The sequence below is a fragment of the Furipterus horrens genome, unplaced genomic scaffold (genome assembly GCF_987537825.1).
Source record: "Furipterus horrens unplaced genomic scaffold, mFurHor1.1.pri manual_scaffold_6, whole genome shotgun sequence".
NCBI lineage: Eukaryota > Metazoa > Chordata > Mammalia > Chiroptera > Furipteridae > Furipterus > Furipterus horrens.
Genome location: NW_028327176.1, coordinates 85,241,092 through 85,267,041, shown reverse-complemented (window position 1 = coordinate 85,267,041; position 25,950 = coordinate 85,241,092). Strand labels below are relative to the sequence as shown.

At 44.1% G+C, this 25,950-nt stretch overlaps 1 protein-coding gene and 1 pseudogene across 1 annotated transcript; both read left to right on the top strand.

Moving 5' to 3' along the window:
- Positions 1-11,257: 11,257 nt before the first annotated feature.
- Positions 11,258-11,696, top strand: LOC150006718 (TIM double twin CX3C motif protein pseudogene; annotated as a pseudogene).
- Positions 11,697-18,074: 6,378 nt separating this feature from the next.
- Positions 18,075-21,425, top strand: LOC150006717 (patr class I histocompatibility antigen, A-126 alpha chain-like). The gene is made up of 8 exons (XM_090282059.1): positions 18,075-18,182; positions 18,449-18,733; positions 18,968-19,243; positions 19,846-20,121; positions 20,242-20,352; positions 20,772-20,822; positions 20,959-21,006; positions 21,154-21,425. Exons 1-8 carry the CDS (start codon positions 18,110-18,112, stop codon positions 21,156-21,158), a joined length of 1,125 nt encoding a protein of 374 aa, XP_090138185.1. The 5' UTR covers positions 18,075-18,109; the 3' UTR covers positions 21,159-21,425.
- Positions 21,426-25,950: the final 4,525 nt, after the last annotated feature.

Below are 25,950 nucleotides of genomic sequence, written 5' to 3'. Positions count from 1 at the left end.
CTGCTTGCCAGTCCCTTCTTGCCCGCAAAGTGTCTTTTGAGAAACCAGCTGATAGTCTTACAGGTACTCCTTTGTAGGCAAGTCTCTGCTTCTCTCTTTTTGCTTTTAGAATTCTCTCTTTATTTTTCACCTTTGGCATTTTAATCATGATGTGTCTTGGTGTGGTCCTCTTTGGGTCTATCTTCTTTGGGACTCTCTGTGCTTCCTGGACTTGTATGTCTATTTCCTTTGCAAAATTTGGGAAGTTTTCCTTCATTATTTTTTCAGATAAGTGTTCAATTCTTGCTTCTCCTCTTCTCCTTCTGGCACCCCTATGATTTGGATGTTGGCGTGCTTAAAGTTGTCTCAGATGTTTTCAAGCCTCTCCTCATTTTTTTCAATCCTTGTTTCCTCATCCTGTACTGGATGACTGTCTTTTTCTTCCTTATGTTCCAAGTCATTGATTTGAACCCCGGTTTTCTTCCCCTCACCACTGGTTTTGTGTGGATTTTCCTTCATTTCACTTAACATAGCCTTCACTTCTTCTCTTATGCATTTGCCGTACTCAAGCATATCTGTCAAGTCAGTGAGCATCTTTATCTATCACCAGTGTTTGGAATTTTGCTTCTGTTGGGTTGGCTATCTACTTAGGTTGGCTATCTCCTCGTCGCTTAGTTCTCCCACTGGAACCTTGATCCGTTCCCTCTTTTGGGCCATACTTCTCTTTCTCCTCATTCTGACAGCTCTTGTGTTTGTTTACCTGTGTCTTAGGCAGAGCTGTCACTCCTGTTACATTGTAAGGGGTGGAGCCTTAGGGATTCATCAGTAGAGGGCAACCTGTTTCACCACATTGTGGCGCTGTGTGTGGGAGAGGGGTCTTAGAGGGAACAGGGCCGTTTGCCCAGCTCTCACCCCTTTTCCAGGCACTTCGCCCACTTCCGTATGGAACTGGCATCTCTCTAGCTGTTGCCCTGGCTGTTGTTCCCAGAGTGGATGGGTCTGTGGATGTTATAGGACTGTGGGGGCCCTTTAAACAAGTGGACTCTGCTGAGAGATCGGTAGTTTCTGCCTCCGCGCCAACCTCCACTGATTTGCACAGTCAAAAGCAATGAGGCTTGATTTTTCCTGGTGCTGGGACTGTGAGCTGAGCGGTCCGGGGAGGAGCTGGGAGTGCCCCCCAGTTGTCACTCCTGACTTTTTAAAATGTGTAACTGCTTTCCACTACCTGCCGCTGGCTGCTGCCAGCACCACACCTCATCCTCTCTGCTCCTGCTCTTTCCTTCTACCTGTCTGGATGAGTATTTTTTCTCTATATCTTTGTTTGTTGGACTTCCATGCAGTTTGATTTTCTGGAAATTCTGGTTGTTTCTAGTTTTGAGGTAGTTGTATTCCTTCTTAGTTGTGGAAGGAGGCGCAGCATGTCTGTCTACACCTCCATCTTGGCCAGAAGTCTCAGGATTTTTTTTTTTAGAAAAAAATTAAACCAAATTTATTTTAAAAACCTAACCTTTAAGAAAATATATGGGACTTCCGGCCAAGATGGAGGCTTAGACGGACACGCTAGGTCTCCCTCTACAACTATACAGGAATACAACTACTTCAAAACAAAGGATAACTAGAAATTCCAGAAAATAAAACTACACGGAAGTCCAACATATGAAGTTATAAACCAACGGTGCCATTTGGGCAGGTAAGAGTTAAAGAGGGCAGTGCTGTTTGCGGTCGCACCCGGAGCGGCGGGCGGCGAGGAGTCCCGGTGGCCAAGCCCCTGGCGGTGCGCGACCCCGGCGAGGAGTCCCGGTGGCCAAGCCCCTGGCGGTGCGCGACCCCGGCGAGGAGTCCCGGTGGCCAAGTCCCTGGCGGTGCGCGACCCCGGCGAGGAGTCCCGGTGGCCAAGTCCCTGGCGGTGCGCAACTCCGGAGCTGGGGAGAGCGGCTACGCAAGCCCCTGGCGGTGCGCGACCCCGGCGAGGAGTCCCGGTGGCCAAGTCCCTGGCGGTGCGCGACCCCGGCGAGGAGTCCCGGTGGCCAAGTCCCTGGCGGTGCGCGACCCCGGCGAGGAGTCCCGGTGGCCAAGTCCCTGGCGGTGCGCGACTCCGGAGCTGGGGAGAGCGGCCGCCGCATCGCCTTGAACAGTGAGGCCCAGGGGGGCGGGAGGACGGATCCCGGTCTCCTAGCTGAATAACTGTGTGAATCCATCTTGGACCCCCGCCCCCACAGAAAGCACCACAGGGCTGCGAAATAGGTCGCGGACAAGCAGGCGCCGGTCGCTAATTTGTGACGCGTACGCAGGCACTGCCCCCACAGCCAGCCCAAGAAAACAAAAAGCATCTGTCAAAATGAGGCAGGCAACTTTAGAAATACCGGTAACACAACTCACCAGGCAGCAGATAGAGAACCTGACAGATGAACAGATAAGAAACCTGTCAGAGGCTCAGTTCTGGGCCATTGTTATCAGGTGGCTTACAGAATTCACAAAAGAGCAGGAAAAAGATATGAAAGAAGCGAAAAACTTTCATAACGAAAGGAACAAAACCGCATACGAGATAGAAGGAAAGGAAATAAAATCCAGAGTTCATTTCAACAAACTGGAATTTGGAGAAGGAACAAGCAGTCAACCAATGCAGAGAGAGGAAATGGGAAGCAACAACGAAAGGATCAGAAACCTCTGGGACAGCTATAAAAGGCCCAACATAAGAATCATTGGTTTGCCAGAGAATGAGGAAGATGAACTAGAACTTGAAAAATTGAGTGAAAATATAATAAAGGAGAACTTCCCAGACTTGGGAAAGGGAATAGACCTGCAGGTCCAGGAAGCAAGGAGAGTTCCCAAGAGACTGGACCCAGGGAGAACCACTCCAAGACACATTATAATCAAAATGTCAAAAATTAAAGATAAAGAGAGAATCTTAAAAGCAGCAAGAGAGAAGAAAAGAATTATGTACAAAGGGGTCCCAATTAGACTATCAGCTGACTTCTCAAGGGAAACCCTACAGGCAAGAAGAAACTGGCAAGAAATATTCAAAGTAATGAAAATCCAAAACCTACAACCACGAATACTCTATCCAGCGAAATTGTCATTCAGAATAGAAGGACAGAGAAAGTGTTTCCAGGACAAAATAAAACTGAAAGAGTTCATTAGATCCAAACCACTGTTATATGAGATGTTAAAGGGACTGGTTTAAAAAAAAAAAACAGAAGCTAGGGAGATGAAACAAAGGCAAACTAAATAGGCAACGAGAGGGAAAGAGGAACTGTGGGTACGGGAAGCATATTGGGGGGAGGTCAACAGGGAGGGGGAATGGGGAAAGGGAGGGAGATGATATAGGAATTGGGGATCAAGGTAGGAGGGAATGGAATAGACGGAGAGAGGTTGGGAGGAACTGTATGCACAACTAATGGACATAATCTAAAAGGGGGGGACAACTGGAGGGAGGGGGGCCACCGGGTGGAGGGGAGCAGAGGGAAGGGAAATTGGCACAAATGTAATAATTTAATCAATAAAACACATTAAATCATTTAAAAAAAAAAAAGAAAATATATGAAACAGAAAACAGACAGGTTATATTATCATTTCAAATAATAAGTTGGTAAAAGGAAAACAATATTATTCTCTGAACTGTAAGAGCCAGAGCTGGGACAAGAACACTGCATGTTGCCAAGGCTCCTGGAAAACTGGTGTTTGGTAATGGGGGGCTGCTCCTCTTTTCTCTAAAGGATCACGGCTTACCTGAGTTGCTTACTTTTTCTCCCTTGACCATCCTGTTGTCAAGGAGTTGTCTCATAGGACTCTGTTATTTCAGAGGGCTAAGTAAGCAACACTGGGTTTAGGTTTAATTCCTGTAAACCATTTGTAAAAACCAATTTTTACAAATCCAGTACTTCACAATTCTCTCAATTATACAGCATAACAGTTCCTCTTTCACTGTTCATTCCTGGATATTGATAAATAGCACAATCAAAAATCCCTTTTCTTTTGATATGGGTGGATCCAAGATAGCGGAGGAGTAAGTGGAAGGTACACTAACCTCGTCCAGGACCAATCTGTACTTACAACTTAATTTTGGAGAAATCATCTGGAATAACCAACTGAGCACTAGCTGGAGAGAAGTCTTTTAACCACAGAGAGACAGAAAAGGCTGATTCGACACAACGTGACCAGTAGGAAGTGTGGAGATGTGAAAAGGCTGGCCGGGTTCCCATGGGTGGCAGCTGAAGGGACTGAGAAACAGCTCAGCAGTCAGGGGTTCCCCCTGAGAAGGGCACGATCTAAATACCTCCAGCTGGTCTTCCCAGCCCACAGTAACAGAACAGAAAGTAAAATCGCATCTAGCTGTGAAAAAGTGAAAAGCCACAGGGTTTTCTGCTGACCTGAAAGAAACAGCTAGAGAAAAAGGGCTCTTAAGTGGATCACATACAAAAATATTTTGGCACCCATTTACCCCGAGCTCAAGCAGAGGGAGGGCAGAGAGGACTAGAGATGCTCGGGGAGAATTTGGGAGGGGTGGCTTTGAGGAGAGAACTGAGGGAGCAGCTGGCTGGGTCCCAGTGATGACTCATTCCGCATACTGCAGGCAGACCATTTCCCTTCAAGTGGCATCAGCCTGAGGGGAAGCAAAAGCCCTGCCCGCAGGAAATAATCTGTACCACCCTGGGTGCTTAAGCCTGATGGCTGATCACAGATTGAATAGATTAACAACTAAAGGAGACAAACAAAGGCAGTAGATTTCTGGTAGTCTCCAACAGGTTGCCTAGGCCCAGACTGGTACATGATCTGGAACCACCAGAGGCAGATTCAGGAAATGCAGATCAATCTAAGAAGCAGCAACAAACAAGAAGAGTCACGAAAATGGGGAGACGATGAAGCAACCCCCACTGAAAGGAAAGGAGGGAATCCCCAGAAAGAGTGCTAAATGAAATAGAGGAAAGCAAACTATCAGACGTGGAATTCAAAACATGGATTATAGAGAAGCTCAATGAGATCAGTGAGCTCAAAGAAAACTACACGGAACTCCAGGGAAACTACAAGAAACTCTAGGGAAAATACAAGGAACTTACTGAGAATTACACCAGCATGAAAAAGGACATAGAAGCTATCAATAAGAACCAGGAGGAAATGAAGAATACGATCTCTGAATTGAAGAACACAGTAGAAGGAATTAAAATCAGGCTAAAGGAAGCAGAAGATCGGATCAGTGAGCTGGAAGACAATGTAGAAAAAAACTCCCAGACAGTGCAACAAAATGAAAAAAGACTGAAAAAGAATGAAGAGGCTTTAAGAGAGCTCCAGGACAACATGAAACATAATATTCATATTATAGAAATACCAGAAGGAGAAGAAGAGGAGCAAGGGATAGAAAACCTGTTTGAAAAAGTAATGACAAAAAACTTCCTTCACTTGATGAGAGAAAAAGTCACGCAAGTCCAGGAAGCACAGAGGGTCCCAATGAAGATAAATCCAAACAAGCCCACTTCAAGACACATCATAATTAAAATGGCAACATTAAAAGACAAAGAGAGAATCCTAAAAGCAGCAAGAGAGAAACAGCTAATAACATACAAGGGAACTCCAATAAGGCTATCATCATATTTCTCAATAGAAACACTACAAGCCAGAAGGGGGTGGCAAAAAATATTCCAAGCAGTGAAAAACAAAGGCCTACAACCAAGACTACTCTACCCAGCAAGGCTCTCATTCAAAATGGAAAGTGAAATAAGGAGCTTCCCAGACAAAAGAAGGCTAAAAGAATGCATCTCCACCAAACCAGCATTGCAAGAGATGCTAAATGGTCTGCTTTAAGAAGATGAAGAGAGAGAGAGAGGGAGAGAGAGAGAGAGAGAGAGAGGGGAACACAAGTACAAATGGGGAAAATGACAACGAATAAATATCTATGGATAATAGCCTTAAATGTAACTGGATTCAATGCACCAATCAAAAGACATAGAGTAGCTGAATGGATTAGAAAGCATGAGCCACATATATGCTGTCTACAAGAGACCCACCTTAGAACAAGAGCTTCACAGACTGAGAGTGAAAGGATAAAAAAAAAAAATTCAAGCAAATGGACATGAAAAAAATGCTGGAGTAGCAATACTTACATCAGACAAAACATATTTCACAGCAAAGGCCATAAAAAGGGACAAAGAAGGTGATTTCATAATACTTAAGGAAAAAATCCATCAAGAAGATATAACCCTTGTAAACATATATGCACCCAACATAGGAGCACCCAAATATGTAAGGAAAATTTTGAAAGACCTCAGGAAGGATATAGACAGCAGCACACTCATAGTAGGGAACCTTAACACCCCATTGTCAACAATGGACAGTTCTTCGAAGCAAAGAAACACCAAGCATATTGAGGCATTGAACAACACTCTAGATCAAATGGACTTAGTTGATATATATAGAACCTTTCACCCCAAAGAAGCAAAATATACATTTTTTTCAAGTGCACATGGAAAATTTTCAAAGTAGACCACATGGTAGGACACACAACAGCCTAAACAAATTCAAGAATATTGAAATTATATCAAGTATCTTCTCAGATCATAATAGCTTGAAACTGGAAATCAACCTCAAGGAAAAAAAACTCAAAAGCATTCAAACTCATGGAGAATTAATAATATGCTATTAAATAATGAATGGGTTAACAATGACATCAAGGAAGAAGTCAAAAAGTTTCCGGAAACAAATGATAATGAACACACAACAACCCAAAACCTATAGGATACAGTGAAAGCAGTCCTGAGAGGAAAGTTCATAGCAATACAGGCCTACCTAAAAAGGATAGAACAATCTCTAATAAAAAATCTAACCCTACAGCTACAAGAACTAGAGGAACAACAACAAGCACAGTGTGAGTAGAAGAAAGGAAATCATCAAGATCAGAGCAGAACTAAATGACATAGAGACTAAGGAAACAATTCAAAAGATCAATAAAAGCAAAAGCTGGCTCTTTGAAAAGATAACCAAAATTGACAAGCCTTTAACCAGGCTCATCAAGAAAAAAAGAGAGAGGACCCAAATAAGTAAAATCAGAAATGAAAAAGGAGAAATCACAACCGATACCACAGAAATACAAAGGATTGTAAGAAATTACTATGAACAACTGTATCACAAGAAATCTGACAACCTAGATGAAATGGACAAATTTCTGGAAACATATAATCTTCCAAAACTGAATCAAGAAGAAGCAGAAAGCCTGAACAGACCAATAACAATAAATGAAATTGAAGCAGTAATAAAAAAAAACTCCTGGCACACAAAAGCCCTGGACCGGATGGCTTCACAGGTGTATTTTACAAAACGTTTAGGAAAGAACTAACTCCTATCCTCCTCAGACTATTCCAAAAAATCCAAGAAGTGGGAAGATTCCCAAACTCTTTCTATAAAACCAGTATTACTCTAATTTCAAAACCAGGTCAAGACACAACAAAGAAAGAAAACTACAGGCCAATATCGCTGATGAACAAAGATGCTAAAATCCTCAACAAAACGGATCCAGCAACACATTAGAAAGATCATACACCATGATCAAGTAGGATTCATCCCAGGGATGCAAGGATGGTTTAATATTCACAAAACAGTAAATGTAATACACCACATAAACAAAATGAAAGACCAAAACCACATGATCATATCAATAGATGCTGATAAAGCATTTGATAAAGTACAATACCCATTTATTATGAAAACACTCAGGAAAATGGGAATAGAGGGAGCACACCTCAACATAATAAAGGCCATATATGAGAAACCTGAAGCCGACATCATACTCAATGAGCAAAAACTGAAAGCATTCCTCCTGAAGTCAGGAACAAGACAAGATGTCCACTCTCCCCACTCCTATTCAACATAGTCTTGGAATTTCTAGCCACAGCAATCAGACAAGAAAGAGAAATAAAAGGCATCCAAATTGGAAAAGAGGAAGTAAAACTGTCACTGTTTGCAGATGACATGATAGTGTACATAGAAAACCCTACAGACTCCAAGAAAAAACTACCTGACCTAATAAGTGAATTTGGCAAAATAGCAGGATATGAAGTCAATATTCAGAAATCAAAGGCATTTATGTACACCAACAATAAAATATCAGAGACAGAAACAAGAAAAAAAATCCATTTACTATAGCAACAAGAAATATAAAGTACCTAGGAAAAAACTTAACCAAGGAGGTAAAATACCTGTACTCAGAAAACTACATAATACTGAAGAAAGAAATTAAGAAAGATACAAATAGATGGAAGCATATACCATGTTCATGGATGGGAAGAATCAACATCATTAAAATGTCCATACTACCCAAAGCAATTTATAGATTCAACACAATCCCTATTAAAATACCAATGACGTATGTCACAGACCTAAAACAAATACTTCAAAAGTTTATATGGAACCAAAAAAAGACCCCAAGTAGCCACAGCAATCTTGAGTAAGAAGAACACAGTAGGAGGAATCACAATACCTCATACCAAACTATACTATAAGGCCACAGTAATCAAAACAGTCTGGTATTGGCATAAGAACAGACATATAGATCAATAGAACAGAATAGAGAGCCCAGAAATAAACGCAGGTCTATATGGTCAACTAATATTTGACAAAGGGGGAAGGAACATAAAATGAAGTGAAAAGAGCCTCTTTAACAAATGGTGTAGGGAGAACTGGACAGGGGCATGCAAAAAAATAAACTAGACCACCAACTTACACCAGAATAAACTCAAGATGGATTAAAGACTTAAATGTAAGCCATGACAGCATAAAAGTCCTAGAGGAAAACGGGCAGGAAAACTTCAGATATCCCATGTGGCAATATTTTCACTGATATATCTCCTAAGGCAAGGGAAATAAAGAAAAGAATAAACAAATGGGACTACTTCAAACTGAAGAGTGTCTGCTCAGCAAAAGAAAACATCAGCAAGATGAAAAGGAACAAATCATACGGGAGAATATATTTGCCAGTGATACCTCAGACAAGGGATTGATCTCCAAAATATAAAAAGAACTTATACAACTCAACACCAAGAAGACAGACAGCCCAATTAAAAAATGGACAAAGGACCTGAACAAACACTTCTCCAAAGAGGACATACAGAGGGTCCAAAGGCATATGAAAGAATGCTCAACATTGTCGCAGACCTCTGACCAGCAGAGTCCACGGCGTTGTGGATGAGGGAATAAATGCACAGCAACTGCTAGAATCATGTGGAGAAGGGGGACAGAACTGGCCGCTTTCTAGAGGAGAAAGCGCAATTTGCCCCTGCCTTAGCAGGCCTTTATTGATTTCTTAGGTGGATTACATCCAAAAAAATTGTGAATCATTATGCTAATCATTGCCTTATATGATTATTACTTTCACATACTAGAGAAAAGAATGTTACACGTGCATGGATGATAAGAATAACTTGTCTAGCCACATTCTGTTCTTAGAAATTGGCCGAGAATATGCCCTAAGAAACTGCTTCAAGGTTACATGCTGAACATCTGCTGTTCTCAGCCCAGGGTGAGGGGGTCTTTTAGCAGAAAGCAAGCTTTTTAACTATTATATAAATGCAGGCCTTGTTCCCTGCAAGAAAACTGGTGTGTGGAGTGGGTCCTTTGTGCCACTACGCTCCCAGTGGTTTTCCACTCTGGGGCTGAGCTACATTTGCCACCACCAAGCACCCCAGCTTCCCATACAACATCACTAGCCACCTGAGAGATGCAAATTAAAACCACAATGCGATACCAGCTCACACCAGTCAGAATGGCCATCATCAACAAATCAACAAACAACAAGTGCTGGCAAGATGTGGAGAAAAGGGAACCCAAGTGCATTGCTGGTGGGAATGCAGACTGGTGCAGCCACTATGGAAAACAGTTTGGAATTTCCTCAAAAAACTAAAAATGGAACTGCCTTTTGAACCAGCAATTCCATTGCTAGGATTATATCTGAAAAATCCTGAAACACCAATTCAAAAGAACCTATGCACTCCTACATTCATAGCAGCACTATTTACAATAGCCAAATGCTGGAAACAACCTAAGTGCCCATCTGTAGATGAGTGAATCAAAAAACTGTGGTACATTTACACAATGGAGTACTATGTAGCAGAAAGAAAGAAGGAACTTCTACCATTTGCAGCAGCATGGATGGAACTAGAGAGAATTATTCTTAGCAAAATAAGCCAGGCAATGAAAGAAAAGTACCATATGATATCACCTGATACAGGAAACTAATGAACAACACAAATAAATGAACAAAATTGAAAAAGCAACAGAGTAACAGTTATCAGGGGGGAGTTGGGAAGAAGAGAAGGGGGTTAAGTAGGGGAAGGGTTTAGTAAAGGAACTAGTATAAATAACCCATGGACATGGACAATGGGGTGGGGATTGACTGTGGGAGAAGAAGTGGGCTGGGTGGGGGGATAGCAATGAGGGAAAAAGTGGGACAATTGTAATAGGAAAACAACACAAATTTTAAAAAATGAAAACACAAGAACACAAATTCTATGGGTCACAGTGAAAGCAGTCTTAAGAGGGACATTTATAACATTACAGGCTTACCCCAAGAAACAAGAAAAATCTCAAATAATATAATTTTATACCTAAAGAAACTAGAAATAGAACAACAAACAAAACCCACAGTGAGCAGAAGAAAGAAAATAAGAAATATTACAGCAAAAATAAACAGTCTTAAAAAGAAGATTAAGAAACCAAGAGCTGGTTCTTTATAAATATAAACAAGATTGATAAACATTTAACTATACACATCAAGAAATAGAAAGAAAAAAACCCAAATGAATGAAAGAAATAGAGGAGAACTAACAACTGAACCACAGAAACACAAAGCATTATAAGAAAATATTATGGCTCTGGCCATTGCGGTTCAGTTGGAGCGTTATCCTGTAACCTAAAGTTTGCGGGTTCAATTCCCCACACGTTACCTAGGTTGCAGATTTGATCTGTGGTCCAGGCATGTACAGGAGGCAACTGATTGATGCTTCTTTCACATTGACGATTCTCTCTCTCCCTTCTTTTCCTCTCTCTATAAAAACAATGAAAAAAATATCTTTGGTGAGGATAAAACAATATACGTATTATGAACAACTATATGCCAACAAATTGGACAATCTGGAAGAAATGGAGAAATTCCTAAAAATACAATTTTCCAAAACTGAATCAAGAAGAAACAGAAAATCTGAACAGACTGATTACAATTAATGAAATTAAAGCAACAATCAAGAAACTTTCAACAGGTAGTCAGTGATGGGGTATGGTGTGGCATGGAGTCACCATGGTAGACCTGCAACAGCTCTGTTGCAGAAGGCTGTGGACTCCCTGGTGAAGGGTCTGGAGAGAGAGAACATTGGCAAGATTCAGGTCCTCATGTTCCCATGCAGCACCAACTGTTGTGAGGAAAGATGTCTGTGTAGCAGGTGCACCAGTGCATTGAGCAACACCACCGACCTTTGGCTCAAGCCTGGTCCCTGGTGACCAGTGAGTTGGAGAAGTTCCAGGACCATCTGCCCCGATGCACCATGCATTGCAATGACAAAGCCAAAGAATCAATAGATGTGGGGAGTAAAGAGGTTCAGGTGAAGTGGCAGCTGGAGAGTTGTGTGACCAAGTGTGTGAATCACCACATGAACCTCATTCCAACCATGACCAAGAAGAAGAAGGAGTCTCTCTTTCATCCAGAAATAGAAGTCTTTGTGATTGGCCATTGGGACTGAGGGCAGGAATCTATTTAAAAAGAAAAATGAGAATTTTGTCTTGTAAACAAAGTTTATAAATGAAGACATTGAGGATGGCAGCCAGTTTAGGGCTTGTGTCACTTACCTCTGATCACCTAGTTCCTTTATGTTTTAATTCTAGAAAGAGAAATTGAAAAAACCCGGTGCTAAAATTTTGGTCAGAGTTCTTTAGAGACCCTAAATTTTATGTGGCAAGTGCTTAGCTTGGCAGCAGGCATCTCCCTCAAACCAAGCCAGAGCCCTCTGAGGTACCAACAGGCGGACAAGTTTCTCTATCCTGCCAATGACCTGGTGGACCGTGAGGAAAGATTTTTCTGCTTGTTGCCACCCTCCTGCTTACCAGAAGCATTGCCACATCACTTTCTAGAACCTGTAAAACGAAGTCCACGAGGTCACTAATTTAGAAAAAGAACAAAAGGTTTCTGAGTATTTGTTTTGTTTGGTTTTGTTTTATATACAAGGGTATGAAATTGATTTAAGGCTCAGAGTTTGGAGAGGTAGTTTGAGTAAAAACTTTGAAAGGTTCCTTTGGATATTCATTTCCGTTCATCAAGATGTGGATGTGCATTTCTTAAAACTCATGCATTTTATCTTTCATCCTGAAGACCCACCGAAAACATGACAGGCGATATGTCACACTGGTAGGGGAAGCCAATCTTTCCTCTCATTGGCTATTGTGTCGGGCCCTGAGGCTGTTTGCAGCAGAGTGACTACCTTGCTGTGGAACTGTCCCTTGAAGGGAAAGGGAGTTTTTTTTTTTTTAAATTATATTTTATTGATTATGTTGTTACAATAGTTCCAATTTTTCCCCTTTGCTCCCCTCTGTCCAATACCCCGTTCCCCCCAGCAATCCCAGCCCCCTTAGTTCATGTCCATGGGTCGTGCATATAAGTTCCTTGTCTTCACCCTTTCCTATATTATTCTTTTAAAATTAATTAATTAATTAATTATAACAATAAAAAATAAGAATTCCCCCCTCTCAGACTTAAGATCCTTTATAATCTTATAAAGGACAGTAGGAGAAGGTCTTGTGCTCTTTTTTTTTTTTCTTGTGCTCCTCTTGCTGCTTCAAGCTGGACATGGTCGTCGTCCTACCTACCCTTGGATCCAGACATCCCTAATAAGTGTGGGGTTGTAGAGGGGAGGGTAGCCTTCCCACATGGGGAAGGATCTTGCAGACTCCAGGTCAGTTGGCTGTCCTCGGACAATGGCGTGCTTGGTTTAACAGGCTGGCAACCTTGTTGTATTAGACAATCACTCAGGTAATGAGTGAATTTTTTTTTCTTTGAAAGAGAAATTGAATCATTTATTGGCCTGGGCCTTGTCTCAAGACATTGGAGGGGCATCTTGGGAGCTGAATGAAGGGAGAAAAGCCCCAACTGGCTCCTTGCCCCCACCAAAGACCCTCCCAGCCTTTGCATTCACAAAAAGTCATTTTGAGGCATGAGATTTCCTTCCCCAAGGTGAGCAGTAGCCCAGCTCTCAAGTGGGGAAATGGGCTAGAGATTATGAAGGTGTCTGTGTGGGGCCAGACCTCTCTGGCAGCAGACTATTTTTAGGTCAACACAGATGATCCAAATGTGCTTGTAATATTGCAACAGATCAAGGACTCTCTTTATGTCTTCATATTCTTCACAAAAATAAACTGAATGGCTAATTGTGACTGCACCAGATAAATTGCCATTGTGGAGGAGGACACACTTCAAGCTCCACTTTGAGCTATCAATGAACAGTCGTCATTCATTCTCCATTAAACCATGTATGTTATGGCAATACACAAAGCCACCATTACTTCCAAAGTGCTGCAGAAATGCACTTTCTCTTGATCAAAAGTAAGATACCTTTGCTCCTTTTTCAAGCAAGTTTTTCTCATGCAGTCTTGATGCTAGGAGTTTGGAAGCCTTTTTGGATAGTCCCAAATCTCATGCCAAATCATTCAACTCATGCTGATCCAATCCCTTCTGAACTAAGTCATCTTAAATTCAAAATCTTCATCATTGCTGTCACTTAGTTCTTCACCATACTCCTGTTTTTTGAAAGAGGGTAGTTCAATGAAAACTGGCACTGGGACTTCAGCTGGGTGAGGCACTGGGTGTATAGCTGATGGTAGACTAGGATACTCTATTTTACATTTATTTTTCTTGTTATATCCTGATGTTTTCACTATACAAAAGTAACAGTTGCTTGAATGATCTCTGGGCTCTCACCAAACCATAGGTATACCAAATGGCAAATTATCATCTGTTCCCTTCATCCACATCTGTAAATTCTGGACACACTGCTTGCGCACCTTGTGAGGGGCCCAAGGCTAATCTTGATCACTAAATTTTACTTTAAAATATGCAAAAAAGGCTTGCCTGACAAATGCACCGGTGTTTGTCATTTGACTGGGAATGGTGAAAGTGCCACAGATAGAAAAAAATGAATCAGGGTTGTTTAGGCACTTATGACGAGAAATAGCAGAGGCAGACATGATGTGAAGGAAAGGAAATAAGTATGTATGTAAATACAAAAGTAAATTCTGCTAACTCCTTGTATACAGACATGAACTCAGACTACACTTCGAAATACAATTCACTATATAGAGCAGCACACTACCTCTCACCACACTGTCCCATGTGTAACTGAATAGCCTAGACAAATATGAACATGTCGCTGGTCTCCAAGGTCGTCCCCTGCCCCTCCCCACTCAAAGGAGGTTTGCTCTCAGCCAATAGGAGAGCACTAGTGCTTCCCTTGATTAAGGCTCCATCCAGCCTAGAGTGGTCACATTAAGATAATCCATACAGAAAAAAAACTGACACGATAGAAGAAAACTAACTGCAGTTTTGAAATCAGCATGCCTATTTAAGTCTAAAACAGCTGAAAAATCAAACTCAACAGGAATTATGTTAAAAATTGTTCCCCTGTGATATCTTTTTACATCCCTTTACTTTCAGCTGGTGTGTGTCTTTAGTTCTAAGGTAGATCTCTTGTTCTATCTCAAACTTCTAAGTATTATTTACAAAAGTGAAATTTAAAGCATTAAAGAAAAATAATCAGATAAAAGAAGCATTCCAGGAATACAGTAGTCCTTCTCTATATCATGGTTCACTTATCGTGGCCTCACTGTATCACGGGATTTTAAAAAATATTATATTTAATTATTTATCGCGGATTTTTTGCTATATCGCGGGATTTTGCAGTGCTGTATACATATGTTGTTAAAGTTACATAGGTTTAAGAGTGTAGAATAAATGTAAGGTTCCTACTTCGTGGGGGGCAGTGGGTCTAGAGCGTAATACAGTGAGGGAATACTGTAATATTTAATTGTAATTTTTGTTTTTTATATGTATGCAAGTCCTTTGATACTCCTACCTTTCAGAGATGGAGTAATTTTCTCCTCTTGAGTGTGGGCTGGACTTACTGCCTCACTTCTAACTGATAAGTAAGGCTGATGTAATGGTGTATGACACTCAGTCTAGGACACAAGATTCATTGCAGCTTCTGTCTTGGTTGCTCTCTCTCTGATCACTTGCTCTGCGGAAGAAGCTACCTAGTTATTTACTGCCTTCTGGAAATGTCCACATGGTTAGGAACTGAGGCTTCCTGGAACCATCCAGGAGGGAAATCAGGCCTCTTCCAACAGGCACACGGGTAAGCCATGTTTCATGTGAGTCCTCCAGCCCAATCAGCCTTCTAATGATACAGGCCTGGCTAACATCTTGACTGCAACCTTGATAGAGGTCCTAAGCCAGAAGAACTCAGTTAAACCTCTCCCAGATTCCTGACCTTGGGAAACTGTGAGAGATAACAGATGTTTGTTTTGTGACCTGCTAAGTTTTGGTAATTTGTTATGCTGCAATACATAACTAATACAGTATCCAAAGGGAGAATGAATTATTGCACTTTAATTTTCATTTGCTTTAAATTAATTATGATAGTAAACATGTTATTTGGTTTTAGGATTTTAGAATTTCCATGGTTAATAGGCAGGATCCATTTTATTACCATTCATAACAATCTATTTTTTTGAACTTCAATTTTTAACCATGACCCAAATAAACACTAAAGGAAGAACAGGTTGTGCAAGGCTGATTCTGTGATGGCCCATAATAATCACCCTGGTTATTCAACTTATCCATCTATTCAATCAAATACTCATGTAGGTGCTGATGGGAAGGGATTTTGCAGCTACAACTAAGATCTCAAATCAGTTGACCTTAAGACAAGGGACCACCCTGGATGTGACTCACCTAAGCAGGTGAGTCTTGATTGGAGTTCCTCCTGAACAAAGAGATTCCAGGGTGAGAGTAATTCAGTGTGAGGTATTTTGTCCACTGGGGGCTTTGAAAACAGAGGGTCATATGGTAAAGACTGCTGGTGGGCACTAGGTCTTGGGAGAAGCCCTCCCTGAAACAGGACCTCAGACCTACAGCTGGAAAAACTGAATTCTGCTAACAATCTCTACATAAGCTTAAAGGAGGATCTTAAGCTCAGTGTGAGGACATAGCTTTGTGATACCCTGATCAAAGAACCCATCCACATCATACGTGGGTTTCTTACTAAAGAACTGTGAGCAAATAAATGGGGGTTGTTTTTTAGCCACTAAGTTGTGGTGATTTTTATACAGTAAATAGAAAACTAATACCCAGGTGCAACTGTGCAACAAGCGCACAGCATTTTTTTCCAGTGGAACGAATTTATTAAGTGACATAACTACATATACAGTAGTTACATGTAATACAATATTTCCTAACTTCTGTTTTATTTTATGGCTTTTATGTAATCTCATTAAATTTTAATACAATCATCTTTCATTCATTCAACAATAATTAATTTAATACCTAGAATATACTAGGAACAGCTTCATGTGCTAGGCTACAACTTCAACCAAAGAACCCAAAGCCCCTGTACTCACACGTCTTACATTCTAGAGGCTATATATGAGTGACATGGAAGATACTGGAGTTTTATAAGTGAAGAAATGACACAGCCTGACTAATCAGCAGGATTACCGACCCCTGTGGGGAGAATCTCCATAGGTGGCAGATGCGGGGGTGGCGCTAATATCACAATCAGGAGCGAGAGGGTGATGGAGACAAAGCGGAGAGGAGGCCTGAAGGGTGAGACGGAAAATGTCTGGAGAAGCAGAAAGTGAGGAAAGCAAGTGGAAGTAGAGATTCTAAAGCAGTGGAACTCTCAGATTTAAATGTTGGTTTATACATCTTTAATAAATGTATCTACAGCCTAGCAGGGTGTTCTTTGCATTTGGTATTGTGCACCCTGAGAAAGAAGACACATACTAAGATGGTTTCCTGGTGGCTAACTATGCTAAAATTTAAAACAAATAAAACAAAACTCCAAAACAGAGCCTAGCGATCTTTCTACCCAAGGGCCTCTTAAATAAACTGTACTTCAGGGAGGGGCCTGCTTGAATGGCCTGCCTCTGCACTGATCTCTGACCAACCACAGTGGCTTTATTCAGACCAATCAGGACAGTGACTTTGGACGAATAAACTTAAGAGGTTTGGAGCCCTCATTTGCATGAGGAAAGAGCCATCAGGGACCAGGGGTGGGGACTTCTGTCTAAATAAGCCAACTCTCCTGGACTCAGAGTCTTGCTTTGGTCAGTGTGGTTCAGTTGTTCAGAGCGTTCTCACAGTCCTCTGAAAGGTTGCCAGTTTGATCCCTGTCGGGGCACCTACTCAGGCTGCCCGTTGGATCCCCATTTGGGATGGGTAAGAGAAGGCAACCAATCTACGTTCGTCTCCCTCCCTCCCTCTCTGCACACACACACACACACACACACACACACACACACAAATCCTCCAGTGAAGATTTTAAAAATTAAAAAAAAAAGGACAGTCTTCCTGGCTGAATTTTACTAGAGCAGAAACCAGCAAACCAGCGCAGGCCAGAGCAGACTGGTCACTGCTGAGCTGTTTTGCACTGAATCAAGTTTCCTTCACCAGCACCCCAAACAGGGGATTTCTGTTAGCATTGAAATGGCACCAACGACCACCCGGAAGAGAAGAAGAAAGGGCTGAGCCCTTCCTGGGGTTTCTCTGGCTGGTTTCCTCAGCCAGACCCTGGGGCACAACTTCGGAACACAGAGCGGTTAAGAGCTTGGGAGATGTCAGGGCAAAGACCCAGGTTCCCAAGTCTGGCTTTCAGGGTCTCAGCCCCCAGGACAAGCCTGGGGCGGCAAAGCTCAGTGTTGGGGAGTCCCCGCCTCTCAGGAGTTTCACTTCTCTTTCTCACAACTTGTGCCGGGTCCTCCTTCCTGGATACTCCTGACGGTGCGGCAGTTGTCACTCTGAATGGTGTCGGGTTTACAGAGAAGCCAATCAGCGTCGCCGCTGTTCGGGCTGCCACGCCTCCAGAACTCAGAGAACCCCCAGCGCTTGAAGATGCTGGTCCTGAGGTCTCCAGCTGTCCTTCTGTTGCTCTTGGGGGCCTTGGTCCTGACGGAGACCTGGGCTGGTAAGTGCGGAGTCGGGAGGGAACGGCCTCTGCCGGGGAGGAGCGAGGGGACCCGGGGCAAGAAGCGTCTCTATCACCCCCGGCGTAGACACCAGACCCCGGACACCACTCTGTCCTCGGCCACGCCCTGTCGTGACCCCGCCCCCTTTACGATAGCCCTCTTCGGTTTCCTGGGACCCCCTCGCCCCTTTCTGTGGTCTCGTCCACTGCGACCTGGGACTGCGCGAGGAGGAGGGTCACCGGTCTCAGCCCCTCCCCGCCCCCAGGTCCCCACTCGCTGAGATATTTCTACACCGCCGTGTCCCGGCCCGGCGGCGGGGAGCCCCGCTTCGTCGCCGTCGGCTACGTGGACGACACCCAGTTCGTGCGGTTCGACAGCGACTCCCCGAGTCCGAGGATGGAACCGCGGGTGTCGTGGATGAAGCAACCGTGGATGTTACAGGAGGACCCGCAGTACTGGGACGTAGAGACGCGAAACATTAAGGAAACCGCACAGAATTTCCGAGTGAACCTGAACAGACTGCGCAGTCAGTACAACCAGAGTGAGGACGGTGAGCCACACGGGTCCTGGTCTGGTCACAACCCCCATCCACACGACAGGCTAGGGTCGCGCCTAGTTTTCGGGTCCGAGCTTCATCCCGAGGCTGCGGGACCAACCAGCACCCCCACCCAGGAGGAGCTTGCGGGAAATTGGACCGGGTTTCATTTTCAGTTTAGGTTTGATTGCCCTCTGGTCTGGAGGGCGGGGCTAAACGGGTGAGGCTGACCTAAGGGGGCGGGGCCAGGGTCTCACACCTTCCAGTGGATGTACGGCTGCAAAATGGGGTCGGACGGCAGCTTCCTCCGCGGTTATGACCAGTTCGCGTACGATGGCGACGACTATATCACCCTGAACGAGGACCTGCGCACCTGGACCGCTGCCAACCCTGTGGCTCAGACCTCCCTGCGCATATATGAGATTGGGGATGAGGCGGAGGTCCAGAGAAACTACCTGGAGAGGGAGTGCATAAAGTGGCTCAGCAGATACCTAGAAAAAGGAAAGGAGACTCTTCAGCACTCAGGTACCTGGGGCGGAGTGCCACCCTCATCTCCCCTCGGGATGGGGATCTGTCTACTAAGAGGAGAGAGGAAATGGGACCACACCAAAATAAAGCCCTACTGTGAGTGGGAAGACTGAAGATACCATACCAGAGAGTGACTCCCCCACTCTCTTCTCAGGGACAGTTAGGAGTGCAGTTTCGGGGGGGGGGGTGAAAGGGGAGACCAACCCTGAAATAACTGATCAGCGCTTACCTTAGATACTGGCAGTGGCTCTGGGACCCATGGGGACTTTCTCTCGCAGACCTTGTTTGCCGCACCACTCCCACTGTGTCTGAGGTCTGACCCCGGCTTTTCTGTTATTTGGCCTTCACCAAGGTCTGAACCAGAAATCCTATATCTCCCCTCAGAAACCTGTCTCCTACCCTGGGCTATGTCATGCTGATTATAGAACTTGCCAAAGACTAGGAGATCATCTCAGGTGCCGTTGTCCAGGCTGATATCTGGGTTTTGTGTTCCCTTCCCCTACCCCATTGTCCTGTCCATTCTCAGGATGGTCACATAGTGCTGCTGGAGTGTCCAATGGTGATGGAAAGTTCCTCAATTTTTTGAACCTTCTCCTCAGACCCTCCGAAGACACATGTGACCCACCACCCTATCTCTGAGCGTGAGGTCACCCTGAGGTGCTGGGCCCGGGGCTTCTACCCTGCCGAGATCACCCTGACCTGGCAGCGTGACGGGGAGGACCAGACTCAGGACATGGAGCTTGTGGAGACCAGGCCTGCAGGGGACGGGACCTTCCAGAAGTGGGCAGCGGTGGTCGTGCCCCCTGGAGAGGAGCAGAGATACACATGCCGTGTGCAGCACGAGGGGCTGGCTGCGCCCAGGACCCTGAGATGGGGTGAGGGGGGCACGTGGGTACAGGGCCTTTTCCCAGGGAAGCGGGGGCCTCTGGAGGACTTCATCAGGGTCGGGGCTGGGGCCTGGGGGTCAGGGCCCTCACCCTCCTGTCCCTTTCCAGAGCCGCCACCTCAGACCACCACCACCATCATCATCATAGGTGTCCTTGTTGGCCTGGTCCTCCTTGAAGCTGTGGCAGCTGGAGCTGTGATGTGGGGGAGGAAGCACTCAGGTAGGGGAGGGGAGGGGTCTGAGTTTCTTGTCCTACTGGGGGTATCAAGCCCAGGTAGAAGTGTGTCCTGCTTCATTAATGGGAAGCACGATTCACACACGTGTGCTTGCCCAAACTGGGGCCCTATTAGCTAATACTTACTGTTTAGTAAGGCACGTGTGAAGATGAAGGACAATTATATCACCTTAATGAATCTGGTGATGGGGACCTGGTTCCCAGCAGTCACAAGTCAGAGGAGAGGGTCCTTTCTGAGGACCGACCTCCAGGAGGAAGGTTGGTCTAGTCCCCACACGTACTTTTCTCAGGTTTCCTGATCCTGCCCTGGGTCTGTGGTCACAATTCTAGAAACTTCCTTGGGGTCCAGTACTAGGGCTTCATTTAGGACCTCATGTCCCTGCCTCCTCCCTGGTCTCTCACAGGATGTTTTCTTCCTGCTGGTGAAAAAGGAGGGAGCTACGCTCAGGCTGCCGGTGAGTATGGAGGAGGTGACCCCTGAGACCTTCTGTTAGTGCAGACGGGAGCCCATGGGGGACCTCACCCCCCCATCGTCCTCCTTTAGCCTCCTGTTTTGGGGCTCTGACCATGTCCTGTTTTGTGCTACTCTAGGGAGTGACAGTGCCCAGTGCTCTGATGTGTGTCTCATGGCTTCTAAAGGTAAGACCCTGATGTGGAGAGGGGTTGGGGCAGAGGGGAAGGGACAGGGTAATGGGGATTCTCTGGGATATTTTGAGCGTGAAGTAGACTTTTGAAAATGTCTGCAGCAACTGACCTGAATTTGTTCATGATTATTTTTTTCTACAGCATGAGACAGCTGCCTTGCTAGAGAATAAGTGATGAAAAATTCTTCACACACACACCTGCCTACTGCTCTTAGTGACTTCAGGAACATCTCGCTTCTCTATCTGCAAAGGCCATCTGAATGTGTCTGCTTTCCTACCAGTATAATATGAGGAGGTGGGAGGCTGGCCCATCCCTGCCCACCATGGCCACTCCCCACACTTTCCTGTTCCAACAGCGGTGCGGCTGGGCTACAACTTCTTACTCCCTTGTTGAAATAAGACTCTGAGTATGAATTTGTTTTTTCACTTCTTGCCATTAAGGACTGATGGGGCTCAGCCAGACTAGAAATCACTATGGTGAGTGATACAGCTCAAGGTGGGAAATGCTTTTACATCCACATTTAAAGGTATTTTGCTCAAGGAACTAGTATAAATGACTCATGGAGTGGACAATAGGGTAGGGATTGACTGGGGGTGGGGGCAGTGGAGAGTGATGAGTGAAAAATTGGGACAACTATACTAGAACAACAATAATAAAAGATATTTAAAAAATAGAATACTTGGACCCACGGAGAACCACTCCAAGACACATTATAATCAAAATGTCAAAAGTTAAAGATAAAGAGAGAATCTTAAAAGCAGCAAGAGAGAAGAAAAGAATTATGTACAAAGGGGTCCCAATAAGACTGTCAGCTGATTTCTCAAAAGAAACTCTGCAGGCAAGAAGTGACTGGCAAGAAATATTCAAAGTAATGAAAAGCAAAAACCTACAACCACGAATACTCTATCCAGCAAAAATGTCATTCAGAATAGAAGGGCAGAGAAAGTGTTTCCAGGACAAAACAAAACTGAGAGAGTTCATTAGATCCAAACCACTGTTATATGAGATGTTAAAGGGACTGGTTTAGAAAAAGGAGGATCAAAACTATGAAATCTAAAATGAAAACTGCATCACAAGAAACAACAACAGAAGCTAGGGAATTGAAACAAAGGCAAACTAAATAGGCAACGAGAGTGGAAAAAGAACTATAGGTATGGGGAACATATTGGGGGGAGGTCAGCAGGGAGGGGGAAGGGGGAGAGGGAGGGAGATGATATAGGAATTAAGGATCATGGTAGGAGGGAATGGAATAGACAGAGGTTGAGAAGAACTATATGCACAACTAATGGACATGGTCTAAAAGGGGGGGACAATTGGAGGGAGGGGGGCCACCGGGTGGAGGGGAGAAGAGGGAAGGGAAATTGGGACAAATGTAACATTATAATCAATAAAACACATTAAAAAAATAGAATAGTTTATTTTCTAAGAATGTAAAAAAAAAGGTGTATTGCATTCTTCTTAGAAAGAAATATATTTTGGGAGTTACCATGGGGTGGATGGAGTCAGGTGGAAGATTTAGGAAGTGGGCCCCAGGTCAGCATAATAAAATCTGAATGCTTGCTCTCAGAAACTGTTACCAAGATATATTTCTTGGAGCAAACAATGGAATCTCGATTTTTTTCTAATTTACATGTAAAGTAGTATATATGATATTGGGGTCTAATGTTATTTTGGGGAAAAGAGTCTGACATGGTCACCTGAGTGGTGAAGCCTCATGCCTTGTCTAGATGCATGAATATAGGGGGACATGGGTTTCCTTCTTTTATGGAGTGATGTCAGTCTCTGGCTTTGATCAAGACTTTTATGTGTGAAATTCTCATGTAGGAACAGTTCAGATACTTGGGTAAGGAATGGAAAAGAATGACAAATTTCAGTTCTTGGAGAAAAGGTCAGACAAACTTGCTGGTACTTTGCAGGCACTCAGGTTTGGCTGGAAGAACAGGAACTGATAAATGCCACCTTTCTGCTCATGTCCTTAATTTTGTGTTACTAGGATCCAGCGTTTACTCCAGTTTATACTGTCAGATAAGTGGGTGGCATGTGGGATGGTGAAGTGATTATTCAAAATATCTTCTCCCTGCCTTTGTCTCTTACTGAATCAGAACACCCACGTCTGGAAGACTTCAGCAGATCTGTGTGTGCACTGATGTCTTATATTCATGTTTATATTTCCTTGTACATGGAAATATTTCTGGGGAGAAAATCTCTTAATATTGATCAGTTTTTATTGGACTGTTGCAAAGGACTAAAAACCAACAACCAAAACGCCTTCGTTTCCTAGTTTCGACATAGTTCCACTCAAAGTCTGGACTGAGATTAGCTGGTAGTAGACCTGAGGACAGAGTATCAATGCTTACATTTGCTCATCTTGTGCTCTGGCATATGATGAAGTAGAGGGTTTCTCACTTACTCTTGAGTTTTATTTTGTGGGATGGTGAGGGATGTTTCCCTTCACCCAATCAGTTCTCTGATCCTCTGACACTTGATGGGTATCCTGCAATCAGAGAATTCTCCCATTACTTGGAGTTAGCATCACAACCCACAGGGGTCAGGGCTCTATCTGACAAAGACTGTCCCCACATAACATGCAAGTCACAGTTTCAGGTCTACATGTTATCTGTACTTCTTGGGTTCTAAGTTTCTAAGTTGGGGATCTCCGCCCAGCCCACCACAGTAGTTCAATAATTTGCTAGGACAACTCACAGAACTCAGGAAAATGGTGTGTTTACTATTATAGTTTATTATAAATGATACAAGTGAGCAGCCAAATGAGCAGGGACATGGGTGAGATGGGGAAAGGTGGTAGTGCAGGAGCCCTGTCACTATGGAGTTGGAAAGTGTCACCCCTCCTTCCCTTCCAGCATGTGCATGTGTTCACTGCTTCAGAAGCTCTGAACCACACTGTGGGTTTTTAATTTTTTTGTATGTTTTATTGATTATGCTCTTACAGTTATCCCAATCTCTTTTCCCTTAGCTCCCCTCCACCTAACACCCCCCTCCCTCCAGCAGCCCCCCACTTAGTCCATGTCCATGGGTCATGCACATAAGCTCTTTGACTTTACCCTTTCCTGTACTATTCTCAATATTCCCTTTTCTATTCTGCACCCTCTTACTATGCTTCTTAACTCCTGCACCACTTCCCTCCTCCTTCACCCTTCCTCTGCCCAGCTGACACCCCTCCACATGCTCGTCATACCTATGATTCTGTTCCCACTCTGGTCGTATGCTTTGTTTTTGTTTTGTTTTTAGATTCTGGTGTTTTTTGGTTTTTTTTTAAGAATTGAAAAACTTTTATTTTCATCTTATTTCTTTTGGGGGGTGTTTTTTAAAATTACTTACTATGGGGGGACCCCCACTTTGTAACAATTCTCCCCTCTCAGACTTAAGACCCTTTATAATCTTATAAAGGACAATGGGCCTCTAGCTGCTTCAAGCTGGACATGGTCATCGTCCTACCTACTGTTCGGTATAGAAATCCCTAATATGTTTGCGGGTATGGAGGAGGGGGTGGCCCTCCCACATGGGGAAGGATCTTGCAGACTCCAGGTCACTTGCCTGTCCCCAGGCAATGGCATGCTCAGTTTAACAAGCTGGCGTCCTTGTATTCTAGGGGGCAACAGATTTGGCAACAGGGTTAAAAGGCATCATTAAAACCATAACCACCACTTCCAGCCAAGGTGGAGTCCTAGACAGACACGTTGTGTCTCCCTCCACAACGTTGAGTACCGGGGAATTTAAATGCCTCTTAGAAATGACGAGAATTCCCACCACCCATACGCAATGTGTTAAGAAGAAACACAACTACCTCAAAACTAGAGACAACCAGAAGTTCCAGGAAATTGAGCTGCATGGGAGTCCAACAAAGAAAGATATAAAGGAATATTCATCCAGACAGGTAGGAAGGGCGGAGCCAGGGTGGAAAGAATGTAGTATGGTGGTGGCGGCAGCTCCAGCAGTGGCAAGCCGGGGGGAAACGCAGTCACATGGTTTAAAAAGTGGGGAGGGACACCTGGGGACCATTCCCAGCTCCTGACCAGACCTCGAAGCTCATGGTCCCGGTGCCAGAGAAAATTAACCCTCATTGCTTCTGACTGTGCAAACCAGTGGGGGATGGGGCAGAGGAAGAAACTACCTGTCTCTCAGCAGAGTCTGCATGTTTAAAGAGTTCCCATGGTCCTAGAATGTCCACAGACCCACCTACTCTGGAAACTGGTCAGGGCAACAACTGGAGAGGCGCCAGTCCCATACAAAGTGGGAGAAGTTCCTGGAAAAGGGGCAAGTGCTGAGCAAGCGACATTATTCCCTCTCAGACCCTTCCCCTACATATAGCATCACAACGTGGTGAAACAGGTCATCCTCTACTGAGGAGAAAACCTAAGGCTCCACCCCTTACAACGTAAGAGGAGTGACAACCCTACCTAAGACACAGAGGCAAACAAACACAGGAGCCTGTCAAGATGAGGAGACACAGAAGTATGGCCCAAAAGAGGGAACAGATCAAGGTTCCAGTGGGAGAACTAAGCGACGAGGGGATAGTCAACCTAACACACAGAGTTCAAAACACTGGTGATAAAGATGATCACAGGCTTGACAGATAAGTATGGCAAATGCATAAGGGAAGAAGTGAAGGCTATGCGAAATGAAATGAAGGAAAACCCACACAAAACTTATGGTGAAGGGAAGGAAACTGGGGTTCGAATAAATGATTTGGAACATAAGGAAGAAAACAACAGTCAACCAGTACAGAATGAGGAAACAAGAATTAAAAAACTGAGGAGAGGCTTAGGAAACCTTGGGACAACTTTAAACATGCCAACATCCAAACCACAGGGGTGCCAGAAGGAGAAGAGGAAGAGCAAGAAATTGAAAACTTCTATGAGAAAATAATGAAGGAAAACTCCCCATATTTGGTGAAGGAAATAGATATACAAGTCCAGG

What these genes read in the sequence shown, in the direction of transcription:
- LOC150006717 (XM_090282059.1), top strand. Translation starts at nt 18,110, where the DNA reads ATGCTGGTCCTGAGGTCTCCAGCTGTCCTTCTGTTGCTCTTGGGGGCC. An exon ending in CCTGACGGAGACCTGGGCTG is followed by an intron (nt 18,183 to 18,448) that starts GTAAGTGCGGAG and finishes CCCCGCCCCCAG; the next exon opens with GTCCCCACTCGCTGAGATAT. An exon ending in GCCCAGGACCCTGAGATGGG is followed by an intron (nt 20,122 to 20,241) that starts GTGAGGGGGGCA and finishes GTCCCTTTCCAG; the next exon opens with AGCCGCCACCTCAGACCACC.